Genomic DNA, 17,558 nt, shown 5'->3' with positions numbered 1-17,558 from the left:
AGCGAGCGAAATTGATGATTGTTCAATCTATTGCGACACTAATAGCTTATTATAATAACACGTTTCCTAATGCATTCGGCGATGATCTAGACGGGCAATGAATGAATAATGAATGGAATATTTTTTCATTTGTTTAAATTGAAACTAAAAAATGTCATCAAAATTTTGTGTATTATTTCGTTCTGTTGAGTAATTCTACATTTAGATTCTCTCAAGACTCGAATTCATTTTCAGTCCAGGTTTAATCAATGTTCAAACAAGTTTTAATCAGTGTATACCTACAATTTAATCAGGCTTTATTCAAGATTTAGCCAGCCTTTAACCGGTTCTGTTAGAAGTTAATCGGGACCATGAATCAATATGAATAAGTATTCAGCATAGTAGATTGGTACCTGAGATTGGTACCTGAGTTTAATAGAGATAGATTTTCAGATATAAAGCTCATAACGGCATCGTCTAACATATTTTGACTGAATCAAGTGGATATTATAATCAATTTTTTGAGCCATGGCTAATTCCATTTTGATGATATTTTTTTGAATCATCGCTTTTTGGAAAAATATCAACTTTTTCGAATCTGCGTGAAAAATTGAATTTCAATTGGTGTCAATGAATAGAACTTATTGAAGTCTATATTCATGAATGGAAAAATTCAAGAAATTCGATTAATCACTGTTAAGAAAATGAAGAAAAAAGACCGCATACATACAGACGCTATTTACAAATCGCATATTCGGATTTTTTAGATCATATTTAGTTACAGTAGAACTTCCCATACTTTTTGCACCGCACAACCTAGCTGTTTGCATAATTCTCCTCTTGCTTTCTTCACCCCCTGCACTACTCCCTACTTCCCTGACGGTCGTCCTAATGAGCCAATCAAATGTCAATACTGAGCGGGACGATTGAAAACCATCATAAGAATGAACTAGGTACCCCTCTTAATTGGAAAACTCACACCGATAAGAAAATTATTAATAATATAATTTATTAAATAAAGTATTCACGTGTTCTATATTTATTACAGTCCAGTATCACAATGAATTATATCATAAACTACATTACTCATGACAATGATTACAGTAGGATTAAAATAAAAATGGACATAACAAAATATAATTCAGGAATGCAGGAATCACCCATCTTCAGAATAATTTTGATGAATTTGACTTGGTTCTTTCTTCAATCAATCGGAATACATTGAGTTTGCGAGACATCATTAAAGTATTTATTGAGAATTTTTAGCAGCAGACAAATTTATTATTCATATGTTTACACAAACTGGCACAAACATGGGGCGATTAAAATCATTTATTAGAAAAAAAATTTTCATTTCTAAAGGAAATAGTTCAATAGTTTCAAAGTTTCTCACATTCATTGGAACATTTCTCATTATTCAATGCATCGACTTTGAATCGAATTTGAACTACCAGATGTGCGCATTAGGTTATGCGCATATCTCAGAATAAGGTGATTACAGAAGGGGTAAGAGGGCAGTTCGTAAGATGCGAACATCTAAAGCGAAAATATGCAAACAGCTAGGTCCTATGCGTTTTACCAGTATCCGAACTGCTATATTCTACCGTACCCTAACACAAAAAATTGGAAACCCAATTTGAGTGATTACAAAGCTTTCATCCGGAAGCAAAAATAATTAAATTCCATCAATTCATTAGGAATTTAAGAAACGCTTTGTTATATACATACATACGTACGAATACCGTTCAAAAATGCATTTTTGGAATTTTCGGATCATAATGAGTTGATATAATATAAAAAATCCAAAACTTAAATTTAAATAATTACAAAGCATTCATTCGTAGGCAAAATAATGGTCGAAAGCTTTGACGCCGGATTTTCCTACGATATTTGTCGGAGTGGCTCATATGCATAGAGTAATACTATGTCATATTAGATTGCTAAAACAACAGAATAGAGGTATCAGAAAACGTTACACTGTATTTTGACCTTCTATGAAAATTTTTATTGACTAAAGTACAATTATGATTGCGATTTGTTATTTTCACGATATGAATTAATCGTTGTCAGTGAGCCGATCAGTTTGTACTGAAGCCGCTTGTTTATTTCCCTTCATCAGCATCTCTTGAATTTCTTGGAGTGACTTCCCCTTCGTTTCAGGAATAACAATGATCGTATAGATGAACATGAAAAATACGAGAAGAGCATAGAAGAAGAATACAAATTCTTCAGATGTAGCGTCTACTAGAGGCTGGTAGCTTTTACTCGCGATAAATGCAGAGAAAGAGCAAACAATATTCGCTATGCATGAGCCAATCTCTTTGAGTTCTGGTGAAAAAATCTCACTCAAGAGACAACTAGGTATATGCGTGAGTCCGATATTCAAGAAGAATATGTATAGCATGAATTCAGCGATAACTAACCATTGAATCTTCGAAATGTCATAATTATGCCTGAACAATAGATAATGGACACCTATGAGGGCAAAGTTGATGGAAACGCCTAGTGTGGAGACTGCAAGCATAGTTCGTCTCCCAAAGTGATCATTGGTGTAAATCGCCATGAAATTTGCTGTGATTGCAACCGCACCAACGCATACCACAACTAGGGAGGGGGCTATGATGTCAATGCTGAGAGTCGTTAGAAGTATTTCCTGATACATTGCGACTGTATTGATGCCACTTAGTTGCATGAACAGATAAACGCAAACAATCATCATCAGTATTTTTCGATTCAGTGGTGTTGTCAACTGTTGGAGTGACTCTTTGAATGTTAATGTCTGCGGTCTCCCCATATACATTCGCAATTCTCGAAGCTCAGCTGTCACATCTTTCTTACGATTATACCATTTCAATGATTTTTCCGCTTGTCTGATTTTCTCTTTCTTAATGAAATAATGTGAAGTATCCGGAAAGAAGTAGAGGAGAAACATGTAAACTACACTGATTATAAGATTTATAATGGCAAAGGTTCTCATATTCAGATATGCACCCATGTAGTTCCCCAATAGATACCCAATAGCTGAACCCTGAGCTACGAGACCGATGAGAGCACCTCTGATTTTTGGATGGCCAATTTCACCGATATAGAGGGGAAAAGTACTTAAATACATTCCCATTGCAACACCACTGAACACCCTCGATGCGTAAATCCATGAAACTGATTCGTCGATCAGGAATAATGCCCACGCAACAATATGTGGAACTCCTCCGAGAAGCACTGCCTTCTTACTTCCGATCTTGCTTACTAGCACAGCTGCAATGATCGAACCCAGAGGCCGAGACAGATGAAGCAGAGAAGCTATCCACGATGCTTCGTTATTGGTGACGATCAACGATTCATTTCCCTGCGTTAATTTCGCCAAGTACGGCGAAGTCCATCCACCAACTAGCCCAGACAGGAGACCAAGTATATGGACTGCAAGAAGCAAAATTAGTTATTATGGGCCATAATTGTGCTTTTTTCTGCTAAATGACTTACTTATTGATGCAGCTAACCATTGGGGCCAAAATTTCGTTTGTCTTCCGGGGATGATCTCCATCGACGTCATCTTGACTCATCTGATCACGAAGTAACCACGGTTTATTGACACATATGAGTGGTGTAGCGGTATCACTGATAATCACTACCGTGATGTATATTGCTTCTTAGGTTATGCTGTAATCGGTGATCGAGCACAAGCGCAAGTGATAGTTTTGATTCGGCATATTCAGTATGAATAATATGACTTCAACCTGACCTTGATGGGTGTACAGGAGCCTCACGTATTACCTGGTATTTATTGTCGATCTGAGTTGGCTATATCATTATATCACCTTAGACTACCCCACTTTTCACAATTTTGTAGTAGTGAGCCTGCGCTGCTGTGCACCTCCACAGCGCACCTCTCACTCCCTCCATTCAAGAATGATGAAATGATTCTATAACTCGGAAGGAGATGCTATGGCTTCTTTCACATTTATTATTGTTCGCTCAATTAATCCACTTGCTCTAAATCGTACTACTGTTTACAATTCTTCACACTTTTTCGATCATTTTTGATTCTTTCACATACAACTGACTTGAAGACCCGTCTCTATCAGGCATCTTTATGTAGATGAGCAGCAATTAGTTGTTTCTCAACCAATCAATTATTCCTCAATTATTAAATATGGATGTTTTCATGGAAGAGCAGAATAACACATTTTCGCAGGTATAGATAGTGTCACTGGAAAAACAAGGCATTACTTGAAAAATAAACTAATGAATTTCTTCGATTGTGATCGCGTTGGACGGTCAATGGGGAAATTGTAGTCTGTCATCTTGGGCTTGTACCTTAATTCGAATAGAATAGTGATTTCCTTCAATGGATGAGTTATATCCCATCATAAAGCAATTCACGATACTTCGATACGGTTGATAGTCGATGATTCGGTTCTATTTGATTATCAAGTGTCATCATAATTCGGTTGGTGTAAAAGGACTTATTAAAGAACTTTTTTCTATTGGAAACTGAACGTGGAAAGAGTTAAGAATATCCAAATACTTAGTTCAAGTTTGGAACTTTTTAGAAGCAAGGTTTTAAGTTCATCCAAAATCTTGCTATTATCATACTTTTTTGGAATTTTCATCATTGAATAAATTTTTCTGCGAATTTCTTCACAAAATATGGTGAACAATATTTTATTCAGTTTTATAATTCATTCAAATCATCCAATATAGTTTCCGTACCAATCAAGAAGCTTTTAATTCGATGCGGAATCAAATTTGGACTCGGACACGTTTTTATTGAAATTTACATCGATAGTTAAGATAAGTATCAATGTTCGCCGGAGTTTGGTGAGCGAAGCAAGCAGAGGACGAGTCCGCCAGTTACATGATAAAATATCTTTTTAATTTATTATTTATAAAAATTAAGTTGTTCAACATTTATCACTTGGGGCTGCATAATGCACAAATATCGACAGTAAACAGAATCCACGCGGTAGTAGCATGCTTCGTAGTGATGCTAGACGTGTTATTCAACGTCCCTGACAATGTTATGTGCAATGAAATGTGGTTGGGATGTCCTTGTCCGACTGGCAAACGAAAAGGATAAGTAGCTGTCGGGAAATTTTTCAGTGGAAATGAAAACCGGTTGATGACATGCATTTGATTTCTCGATTCTGCTGGCTTTTTTTAATAGCTCTTTTATAGTAGGATTTCCCGATAAGCGGATATTGAATTATTATTTCACTGCTTGGGAGTGCTTGAAGAAAAAAAAGTCATGTGTATGACACCTCAGTTTCACATCTTTTTTGTTTCTACTTCCGAGTGGAAGCATGGTATTCGTCAAATCCGAAATTTCCATTTTTTTGTGTCAGTATAACTGATTTGGCCTCTGGATTTCGAATATGCTTTTTTAAGATCATGTCCGAATGTATGTATGTGTGTGGATGTGTGTATGTAACCGATCATTTTTCGATGGTGTCTAATAAAATAATTGTTTAAGTGAATTCAGTTGCGATTGAAAATATTCATCCCAACGCCATCTTGACCGAGTTTGATGATCAGTTTGATTGCACCATCTGTTGTTGAAAAAACTAAAAATCCCCGATGAAAAATTGTGAATTGGCTGATTTAAGAAACTGAAAAATTGAAAACTAGAAAACTAATATTTTGAAAAAAAAAACTAAAAAATTGAAAAACTGGAAACTGAAAAATTAAAAATTAGAAACCTCCCATGGGAAAGTTATTCTCGAATGGTTGAAAACGAGAACAATAAAAAGTCAAGAGAGGAAAATGAAATCTCAAAATTAAAATTGACAGAATTTTTCCGAAACTGAACAATTTTTTTGCAACAGAAGAAATACCAAAAACTGAAAACTTGAAATTAAAATTTGAAAGATTTTACAGAAACTGAACAATTTTTTTTGCAATAGAAGAAATAGCAAAAAAAGTCCGGGGGACACCAAAATTTACGTAACGCCAGGTGTTCTATAAATTTTAATTTTGAGTTTTTATTTTCCTCTCTTGAGTTGATATTTTTCTTTTTTTCACCTATTTGAGAATAACGTGTTCATGGGGGGTTTCTAATTTTTATTTTTTTAGTTTCCACTTTTTCAGTTTTTGTTTCGGAATAGAAGCATTGTATTCATCAAATCTAAAATTTCCATTTTTTTGTGTCAGGATGACTAATTTTGATCTCAGGAGTTCGAATACGCTGTTTTTAGATCATGTCCATATGTATGGATGTGAGCTTTTTACCCAATTTAGTTTTTCGACGATCATTCAAGAAATAATCATCGAAATCTTTTCAATTATGGCTTAAAATATTCGTTTGGACGTTTTTTCGGTCGAGTTCGAAAATAGTGGCCATCGCATCATTTCCTTTGAAATTATAGCCTTATTAGGGGGACAATTTTGGGCCGACATTGGCCCGACCCTTGGCTGACATTGACTCAACTCTGGCCCGACATTGACCCGACTCTGGCCCGACATGGACCCCACTCTGGCCCGACATTGATAAGGTCAAGTCACGGACAAGTCAACTTTGAACTTCCCTACTAATCTGAAATTGATAACAAAAAACCGAATATGCACTTTTTTGTTTTAATTCGATTAATCCATTCGGAAGCAAATTGTTAATTTATTAGCAAAAAAACTATACTCGATATACACCTGCGCGATGAGCCATTTGTTGAGTTTTTTTTCAAGTTTTAGTTTTCTAGTTTTCAATTTTTCAATTTTCTATATAAAAAAACTGTATAAGACAAATACCGAATGAGCTGATAAGCCTTTATTAATATTTTAAATTGTTTATTGATTGTGTACGATGATTGAAACTCACTGGCTTAACGATATCGATCAATCGTTCTCATTGGATCGATAAGTTTGTGAAATGTCATAACTACGTGTGACAAAAGCGACGAGCAGAATAATCCGAAATGTTGAACGTTCTTGAAGATCAAATAAGAGGAATGAGTAATCTCTCTGTCTATTTCTCTGCTTCGATTCTTGAAAAATTTTTATTGGTCAAGTATATTCATGATTACATTTCATGAGCCCTACAATGTAGGTTAAACATGAGTATTTTTAATCGGCTAATTCTCTACTTTTACTATTCGTTCATTTCTCTTTATCAACATCTGCTGAATCTCTTGAAGCGATTTGCCCTTTATTTCTGGAACTACGACAATTGTATGGATGAACATGAGAAATAAAATTAAAGCATAGAAGAAGAACACAAATTCCTCGGATGTAGCTTTTAATATTGACTGATAGCTTTTACCTGCGGTAAATGCCGAAATAGCGCTCACAACATTCACTATGCATGAGCCAATCTCTTTGAGTTCTGATGGAAAAATTTCGCTCACGAGACAACAAGGAACAATCTCAAGCCCGATATTCACGAAGAATATAAATGCCATGAATTCAGCAATAATCAACCATTGGATACCCGAAATATAATAATTACGTCTGACCAACAGAAAATTGATACCTATTAGGATGAAGATAACGGAAAGCCCAAGGGTAGAAACTGCAAGTTCATAGTTCGCCGTCCAAAATGATCATTTGTGTAGGTCGTCGCAAGACCACCAATAATTGCCACTATTCCTACAAATATTACAGCTGAATAGGGGGCCACGATATCAATTTTGAGAGTTGTTAAAAGAATTTCCAGGTACATTGCGATAGTGTAGACACCACTGAGACGCATGAAGACATGAATACTGATCATTATCATCACAATTCTTCGATTGACTGGTGTTGAAAATTTCCTGAATGTCTCACATATTGATAATATCCGTGGTTCGCCTATGTATGCTATCAATGCTTGCAGCTCAACACTCACATCTTGCTTGCAATTGTACCATTTCAATGATTTTTCAGCTTCTGTAAACTTGTTCATCGTGATTAGATAATGTGAACTATCCGGAATTAAAAAAAAAAGATGACATGAAGATACCAGACATTGTGAGGCCTATAATGGCGAAAATTTTCGTAGGCAGATATGCACCCAAGACCTTTCCTATTAGATATTCGATGCCCGTGCCCTGGGCTACCACACTTATGAGAGCACCTCTGATCTTTGGACTTCCTATTTCACCAATATAAAGTGGAAAAGTGCTGTAATACATCCCGAATCCGGAACCATTAAGCGCTCTTGCGAGGTAAATCGAGGGAACTGATTCATGAATTAAGAAACATGACCATCCAATAGCATGTGGAACTCCGGCTATGAGCACTGCCTTCTTGGCCCCAATTTTGCGCACGATCAGAACTGTAAAGATGGAACCCAGTGGTTGAGATGCGAGATCACTAGTGATTTTCAATGATTCAGTTCCGTTCGTTAATTTCGCCAAGTACGGAGAAGTCCATCCGCCTACTAGTCCATCTAAGACAGCGAGTAGATGAACTGTAAGATGAAGAATCAATTCAGGAATTTGAGAATGATGCTTCTTCTAGCAAAGGACTTACGTGTCGATGCCGCAAACCATTGGGACCAGAATTTCGGTCTCTTTTCCGCGATTTCCATTGTTTCCATGTTGATTTGCACTATTACTAGAATCGCCTTGAGTATTAACCTTGTTCAAATGTCATACAAGAAACGGTACCATACAATGAAACGTACGAGTAGTACGACGAAGTCGACAAATCTACTATGCTTGTTGGAATTTAGAAAAAAAACTCAAATAGGCAGCTCATAACGAAGCAAGGGGCTGGCAGGAGGCAGCAGTGCTCGACGTTTTCGAAAATAAATGATACTACGTTATCGCTATGTTATCGGATGTTATATGCCGCCTACAACGCAACCATTTGTGCCATTCATGTTACATTTTAAATTGATGACTTTGAGTTTGCCTGGACAGGCAATAATTCAGCATTTTGACGATTGAAGAAGAATTGAAAAAGAGGAGATTCTTGTCGATGACCCAAAGTTTCGGTTTCCGCGAAAACCCTCATCGGTTGTTCTCTGTATTCAATACACTAAAAAATGAATATTCAAGAAGGAGATAGCCGCTTAGTATTTTTTTTAATTGTATGGGTCGTCACACATTGAATTTTTCAGAAAATCTTCCAGTGCCGTAGACATTTCAAGAATTTTCTGGGAGACCAAACTTTTTTGGAAAATTCCCGAATATTTCCGAATGTAGTTGCAAACTCTTACTAATCTTAATAAATCTTAACAATCTTAATAAATCCAGAAAATCGGAGAATTTCCTGGAATTTTCATTTTTTTGGGAAATAAAAACTATTTTCATACACGGAAAGAATATAAAATTAGTTTTTACTGTGGGAACATAGTAATTTTTAATATGAGAAATAGAATGCAGGATCACACACGCTGCATTTGAAAATTTACTATTTAACATAGTAATTTTGAGAATAAATGAAAAACTACGACCTGCTGGATGAAATAATACGGTTAACAAAATTAAAATATGATGGAGTGCGTGGAAAAAATTACTGCTGAATATAGTGAAAATTGAGAGTCGGTATAGTAGAAAATGGTAACATTAAAGTTGAATTTTCAGTTGACACAAGTAAAATTTAGGAGGCTATACATGAATTTTTACTTTGTCGAAGATATTCAATATTCGTTATTTCGAAGATATTGTCGAAGATATTCGATATTCAATATTTGTTGAAGACGTCCAGGGAGAGGGGAGAGAAAGGATTAATTTTTTTAGTCGTTCAGTAGTAAAAATTGGTAATAAAAAATGAAACCTGTTCAACATTTTTGAAAATAATTTTTTCGTCCGTACATTCTGCTTTGTTGATTAACAAATAATTTTTCATTTGATTCAAAAAGTTATTGTTGCCTTCATCAACAGCATATGACGATACAAAAATTCAATAACTTTTGAGAATGCAGTATACTGAGTCATTTAGAATTTTTTCCGGAAATCGATAGGGACTAACGTTTGGGTGGTACTGTCTTGGAATATACTTTAATGATTAGTTTTGTCTATAAATTAATTATTCTGAACATTCACAATTTTTTCCCCTTCATCAACATCTCCTGAATTTCCAAGAGCGATTTATTCTTGGTTTCAGGAACTGCAGCAATCGTATAGATGAACAGGAAGAATACGAGCAGAGCATAGAAGAAGAATATGAATTCTTTGGATGTAGCATCTAATATAGGCTGATAGCTCTTACTCGCGATAAATGCAGCCAAAGCGCATAGAATATTCACTATGCATGAGCCAATCTCCTTGAGTTCTGGTGAGAAAATTTCGCTCAAGAGACAGTTGGGAATTTGTGTAAGTCCGACATTCAGAAAGAATATGTGCAACATGAATTCCGCAATCATAAACCATTGGAAATTCGAAACGTTATAACCATGCTTGAGCAATAGATAATTGACACCTATGAGGGCAAAGTTTCTGGAAACCCTCAGTGTTGATACCGCCAATAATTGCAACTACACCTACACATATTACAACTAGGGAGGGAGCTATGACATCAATTTTGAGAGTAGTCAAGAGTATTTCTAGGTACAATGCGATTGTGTAGAGACCACTGAGTTGCATGACAAGTCCGGAGTTTATTCACACGATTGCGAATATGAGGTTTGAATTGATCATCGTACGTTTCTATTATGGATATTATAAATTATCTGTAGTTACTAGAAACTGACGGTGGTAGAAAGCTTGCTCGTCATGACGCCTGTTATCGTCTATCTTTATACTATATAATCCATTGCTAATGACGAATGAATAATAACTTCATGAGCCCCTCTCCTCAAAAAGCTGCTACTGTTCTGCTAAATCATCATCGCCCACTCCCCGGCGTACATTCATATGCAGAGGGAGTGATAGCTACACAACGAATATGTAAAGAAACGAAATTCTGTGATCTCCAAAGCCTTTATTACAACAAATAATATCACCTTATCGTCTAGGAATTTCATTACGATCTACATTAGTTTTCCGTAAAGTCCACAAAGGGACCGAATGCTATCTGCAGGTTTTAGTCACTTTCCTACAATTTTCTTAACTTTTAAATGAGGATTATCGATTTCAAATAAAGAATTTCTTTCTAAATTTTAACAGTTAGCGGCGTCTTAATTCAGTTCCATCCTCTCCTATTTGTAACCCCTTCTTATTATGAAACATCAACATTTCCTGAATGTCTTGCAGTGATTTACCCTTGGTTTCCGGAATGAACACAATCGTAAAAATAAACATACAAAATAGAAGGAGAGCATAGAAGAAGAACACAAACTCTTCGGATGTAGCATCTAACATAGGTTGATAGCTTTTACTCATAATGAATGCTGCAATAGCAGATACAAGGGTAACGACGCACGTACTGATCTCCTTGAGTTGTAGTGGAAAAATTTCACTCAAGATACAGCTGGGAATATGTCCAATTCCTATATTTACGAAAAAATGATAAAACATTATACCTGCAATACTTAACCATTGGAGATGGGAACTGTCACAACCCTGCTTGAGCAGGGGTAATTAACACCGATGAATGCGAGATTGATGGACACCCCTAGACTAGAAACTGCAAGCATAGTTCGTCGCCCAAAGTGATCGTTCGTGTACACCGAAATGAGACCGGAAATGATCCCGACTATTTCTACACACACAACAATTAGTGAAGGCACAATAATGTCGACTTTGAGACTCATCAAGATTATTTCCAAGTACAGTATGATCGTGTAGATCCCACTCATCTGGGTGAATATGTAAATGCAACAGACCATCATCATGATTTTCCTGTTGATCGATGATGACAATTGTCTGCATAACGCTTTCAATGACAATTCCTGCTGCCTCCCCGTATATAATTTCACAGATTCCAGCTCGGCCCTCACATCCATATGACGATTGTACCACTTCAATGATTTTTCTGCCTCCTCAATTCTGTTTCCCTTAACCAAGTAATGTGGGCTATCCGGAAAAAATAGGAAAGAAAGTAGAAAGCTAGCAGTCATAGCTAGACCTATCATCGTGAACGTCCGCATGTCTAAGCGCCCAACATGTTCCCCAGAAGGTATCCAATGGCGCTTCCTTGGGCGACGAGAGCGATGAGAGACCCTCGGATGCTTGGATGACTAATTTCTCCGATGAAAAGTGGAAATGTGCAAAAATACATTCCTAGTCCAAAACCGCTGAATACTCTGGATGCGTAGATCCATGGAACTGACTCATTGATTAAGAAGCAGGCCCAAGCGAGTCCGTGAGGAGTTCCGCTTAGGAGGACTGCCTTTTTAGTTCCAAATTGATGGATTATCAGAGCCGCAAAGATTGCACTTATTGGACGAGCTGCATTCAGTAATGACGCAATCCATGATGCTTCATCGTTGCTAATAGTCAAGGATTCAGTTCCGTTTGTCAACTTGGCTAGGAAGGGTGAAGTCCATCCACCTACTAGCCCGACTAGAAGTGCTAATATGTGAACTGTAGAACAGAAGAATCCATAGTTATGGACAATAAATGTTTTTTCTTATTTCGCTTACTTACTTGTCAATGCTGCTAGCCCTTGTGGCCATGTTTTAAGCTTCTCTCTCGTTCTGATCTTGTCCGTTGGCATCATGTTGATCCATTTAAAGGATCGAATTGAGAAACACTTCAGTAATACCGTCAATAAATTGAAAATTTTTTATTCCGTCCTTCGACTTAGATCTCGATCAATGGAACTGCCAATTCGAAGATCTCACACGAAGATGTCATGCAGTACTTGAACTCTTACTTTGGATGATGCATGATTGTTATTCACACTATCTTACGTCACATTACAATGATTAGATAAAAATCATGCACTATTGTCTCCCTGACATTAAACTCGAAATGCTGTAACAGCAATCGCGTAAGTTGATGAGTTTTACGTTAAACCTATGCACCTGACGATATAAATTATTCGTTATCTAGATCAGTAATTAGCGTGTGGAGATTGATTTAATATTTGTTATCTTCATTCATTATGTGGTGCATCTTATTTTGAACATGCAAAAGGTGAGAACATGGGAATCAAAATTATGTCTCCTTCAGTCGACGACAGGATGTTAATTTACAATGAGGAGTGAAGAAACTTTAGAATAAGAAACTTATAATCAACTAAACAATTCCTTTTATTACACAAAAATATATTTACATCCTGGTGTTGAACAATGTGACTTCCTTTAATCCACCATTACCTCTCATCAACACTTGAATCTCCTGAAGCGACTTACCCTTCGTTTCAGGAATGACTATGATCGTAAAGATGAACATGCAGAAAGCGAAAAAAGCATGAAGCCAGAATATGAATTCTTCAGATGTTGAATTCAACATAGGCTGATAACTTTTACTCGTGATGAATGCAAAGACACCTGAAGTAATGTTAGCCATACAAGGACCAATCTCTCTGAGCTGCGGTGGAAATAGCTCCCCCATGAGGCAATTGGAAATCGGTAGCATTCCAATGTATATGAAGAACTGGTACAGTATCATGCCAATAATACTCAACCACTGTAAGTTGGAGTCATTATAACCACGTCTAAGTAATAAATAATTGACTCCTAAAAGAAACAAGGTGACGGTCACACCAAGGCAAGAAGTTCCAAGCATGATTCGTCGTCCGAAGCGATCGCTCGTGTACATTGACATCAAACTAGAGAGCATCGCCACAAATCCTGCAGCTACAACAACTAAAGATGGCCGGATGACATCGACTTTGAGACTGGTGAGAAGAATCTCCATGTAGAGAGCGATCGTGAAGAGACCGGCCATCTGCATAAAGATATAAACAAAGAGCACTATTATCACAATCTTTCGACTCGCAGGTATTGATAATTGCTTGAGAGATTCTTTAAACGTCAGACTTGGCTGTATGCCCACGAATGCCCTTAACGACGCCAACTCGTCCCTCACATCCTTCTGGCCACTGAACCACTTCAGCGATTTCGCAGCCGCATCTATTCTATTGTTTTTAATCAAATAATATGGACTATCTGGGAAGAAAAGAAATGAGAAGAAGAATATTGCTGTTAGGGTGAGGCTTATGATGGCAAATGTAATCATCTGCACATAAGCACCCAACAAATTTCCCAATAGAGTTCCAATCGCCAATCCCTGGACTATAAGACTTATCAAAGCACCTCTGATATTCGGATCAGATATCTCACCGATATAAAGCGGAAAAGTGCTGTAATACATTCCTAGTCCGAAACCACTCATTATTCTTGATGCGTAAATCCATAGAACTGAGTCTTTCATCAGCAAACATGACCAAGCGAGGGCATGAGGAATTCCACCTAGGAGCACTGCTTTCTTCGAGCCGAGTCTTCGAGCCGTGATTGCAGCGATTATAGCGCCAATTGGACGACTTATACTGAATAATGAAGCGATCCATGAAGCTTGGTTGTCTGTGATTGTTATCGCTTCAGTTCCTCTTGTTAATTTAGCTAAAAAGGGGGATGTAGATCCGATTGCCAAGCCAACTAGGAGGGCTAGTATGTGAACTGCGGAAAAATGACAATGATTATTACTTGTCACGTTCATTTTCTTCTTGAAGACACTTACTTATGGATGCGGCAAACCATTGTGGCCAAACTTTTGAATGTTCCTTTGGTGAAACCTTCTCCAAGGTACTCATGCTGACGGGATCAGTGAGGTCCATAGTAGTGGCTTTTGACTTTTGATTATATCTTCTATGTACAGGATTTCTGGGGTATTGTTAGTGACCTGTCAGTGATAGACGTATCTTAGTAATTGAGTCTTCATTTACATATTTACGAAGTTTCGAAGATCACGAATTTGAATTCGCCATTCGGCTTCAGCAGTCCAGTCCTATGGAAACGTTGCTGTCCTTTACAAAGTAAAGTTAATCACTGCACTTAGGTATCCTATCCAGTCGAAACAAGTTGAATACTCATTATTCCAGTCATGTACACTTTTCATATATGGAGGAATCGAACCGCACTTACGCGTTATTACACCTACAAAAATAATACCCTACTTTACAATTTCAAAGGTCTTAAAATAAAATTTTTTTAAATGTTAATTTAAAGCCTAAAATTCTTACGTTGGGAGTTTTGAATGTCTCAATTTGAAATTTTGACATCTCAATTTAAGCCTTCTGAACGTCTGAGGTTGAGACTTTTGGAAATCACGATTTGAAACTTCGGAATGACAACTTGAAATCACGAGTCTCATAATAAAGTTTATTTTTTTGGGTGCAGACGGGTCAGACGCGTCTTACGTAAAATCCAGGTATCCCAAACGCTGAAGATCTGATTCAGAAGACATCCGATTCATACAAAAGTTTACAGAAAATCATAAACCCCACAGAATCTTGATGTACAAATAATATTGCAGTGGTCGAAAAGGCAATATAAGGATTTGCACTGTTTTATAAGATGTGTGAAACTGCACTTGTCACTAACATTTGTTCTACTTACCGGTAAATAAAACTCGGCAGGATTTCGATGTCCGTAATGACTGCATATTAGCACAAAGTATGAAATTTTCTTGGCAAATAGATGAACTCCTATCATATGACTGTTACACATTCGATGCATTGACACGTGAGATTCGGTATCATTTGGTGATTGATAATAATTGTGGAGATGTATTTGTTCTGGACATGAGGTAAATACCTCAGTACTGTACACTATCCAAACATGAGTGAGATACAGGACTATTTACAACAGGCAACTCGACAGTAATTTTAAATACACCGATAACAGCTGGCTTCAAATAGACCCTAATTTTAGCGACAATGCAAACAATCGATGCACCACGCACTACTTCGACTACTTTCCTTCAGTCTCGTGACCGAAACATTGTCAAGAATCATGTGCTGAAATAATTGACCATCAATTCAACATTAATTCTGTCAAGGTACCAGGTAATATACTTTCAGTAACAAAGGATTCATACTTGCGTATTCAACTTGCGTAGATTAATTTTAGATTAGAAAAGCCATCAATTCAAGACCGAGAATGATTTTGATTTGAGATCTCGGATAGTCTTGATTAAAAAAAGTCAAGGTTCTTACTTTGAAGAGGGGGGGTCATACCGCATTTTTCAAGTACTATCAGTATTTGATGGGAAATTTCGGAAAATTTTTTTCAATTTGTTCTTTACATAAAAACAGGGTAGGTATAAAATATCATAATTTTTTTTCAATAACATTCATTTTTTATTCAACAGTATTTTTTATTCACGACCGAATGGCTGAATGAAAGCACTGCGAGTCAAATTCCCAAAATTGTCTAACTGTGGCATAAATTGACTCTAGACATATTTATTGCGACGATTTAACATGAGAATGATCTTTATTTATTATTAACGAAGAATTTATTTGGATCAAATAAAAATGTATTAATACTGAAAAAACTATTCATTTACTATCGCCAGAAAAAAACATAGATAGATGTTTTTAATTTCGAAGAGTATTCGCGCATTTTCTAGAAAATTTGAGAAACATTCAGAAAGTTGTGGAAATTTCTAGAACTTTCTGCGTTTCACCCTCTCAGGGGTGGATTTTCGAAAAAATAAAAAATACGTTTCTTTTTATTTTGAAAAGAGAATCCAACTCCAGCATGAAAAATGTTGCCCCCTTTTCCAAAAACCCTCCCTGAGTGGGAGCTTATGTCACTACGGGTAGCTGTAAGCAAATGCTCGTAGCTCTTGTAGTTTGGATTGTGCGTTGATACGTCAGTCGCTTCCAAAATGGCTTCTCCTTTATATATAAGATTGAATTTGACAAAAACAAGGGCATAATGGAAGGGAATCAACATAAGTTATTAAATAAGTTATAAAAACATTAGAAACAGATAATCTGCAAGTGTCTTTAGAGAGACCATATCAACGGGGTCAAAAAACAGCGTTCAATCCCAATACCTTCGAATAGGATTCTTTGCAGTTTCCGGAAATTGGCATCCCTTCGAAGGGCAAAGAGGATCGCTCACGGGAAAATTGTTTGGAGATGTTTGCCAATAGAATATTATTTTTCCGGAGGGCGGAAAGAAATTGGTTATCAACAGTTGAAATCAAAACTGCGGATGGATTTACCGAGTTGGAGTAGCAAGGGAAATTTTCGAGGCGGAGATAATTGAATTCTATGAGTTTGAGTCAATAATATGAAGCAATGTTTGTTGGTTTATGAATCCAGGAGGGCATGTTCCTATTCTAAAAAGAGCATACACTTAAAGTCGATAACTATCGATATCTTGCAAGTCTGCCACGCTTATTCCTCATTGATTCCAGTCGCCTGAGGCGGCAAATTTAATTCATGATTAATTAAATTTTGAGATTTTCAATTATGATTGTTACAATTACAGCGCGCTGTGGCGCGCGTTCGGTCTCGTCTTATAGACGAAAAAGCTAAACCGTAGGTACTTCAACATACATCCGGAGACATTGGACATTTCAATCGAATACAACTCTTCATTTGAAGTTTTTCCAATATTCTTTTCAAGCGTTACGTCGGGAGACGTATCGCATTTTCAATTCAGAATCGGAAATAAATGATAATCGAAATAGAAAAGAACAATTTTAATGCGGTTTTGAATATAATTTAAACGCGGAAATGTCTAAATTTTCGATAACTTCAATTGGAACGTTGTTTTACGAAAAGATGAAACTCGATTAATTTAAATCAATTATGATTTA

The 17,558-nt window shown here is 36.6% G+C and overlaps 2 protein-coding genes and 1 pseudogene across 7 annotated transcripts in view; 1 reads left to right on the top strand and 2 right to left on the bottom strand.

Annotated features, from left to right (window-relative positions):
• Window positions 1-17,558, top strand: part of LOC107048707 (disks large 1 tumor suppressor protein) — a 616,903-nt gene that overhangs the window by 196,579 nt on the left and 402,766 nt on the right. The gene's annotated exons all lie outside the window — the stretch shown is intronic.
• Window positions 1,206-3,767, bottom strand: LOC107048712 (facilitated trehalose transporter Tret1). Its single transcript, XM_015272048.1, has 2 exons — window positions 3,460-3,767; window positions 1,206-3,396 (listed from the first exon to the last, which is right to left on the bottom strand). Exons 1-2 carry the CDS (start codon window positions 3,527-3,529, stop codon window positions 2,036-2,038), a joined length of 1,431 nt encoding a protein of 476 aa, XP_015127534.1. The 5' UTR covers window positions 3,530-3,767; the 3' UTR covers window positions 1,206-2,035.
• Window positions 6,980-8,544, bottom strand: LOC107048716 (annotated as a pseudogene).

The sequence above is a fragment of the Diachasma alloeum genome, unplaced genomic scaffold, assembly GCF_001412515.2.
Source record: "Diachasma alloeum isolate Michigan unplaced genomic scaffold, Dall2.0 Dall_scaffold_00196, whole genome shotgun sequence".
NCBI lineage: Eukaryota > Metazoa > Arthropoda > Insecta > Hymenoptera > Braconidae > Diachasma > Diachasma alloeum.
The sequence above is the reverse complement of the archived record's forward strand: the minus strand, read 5'-3'. Positions and strand labels throughout refer to the sequence as shown.

Excerpts from the sequence above, each read along its gene's own strand:
- LOC107048712 (XM_015272048.1), bottom strand. The coding sequence starts at position 3,529 with ATGACGTCGATGGAGATCATCCCCGGAAGACAAACGAAATTTTGGCCC. Across the intron at positions 3,397-3,459 it reads ATGGTTAGCTGCATCAATAA|TCCATATACTTGGTCTCCTG; the intron begins GTAAGTCATTTA and ends TGCTTCTTGCAG.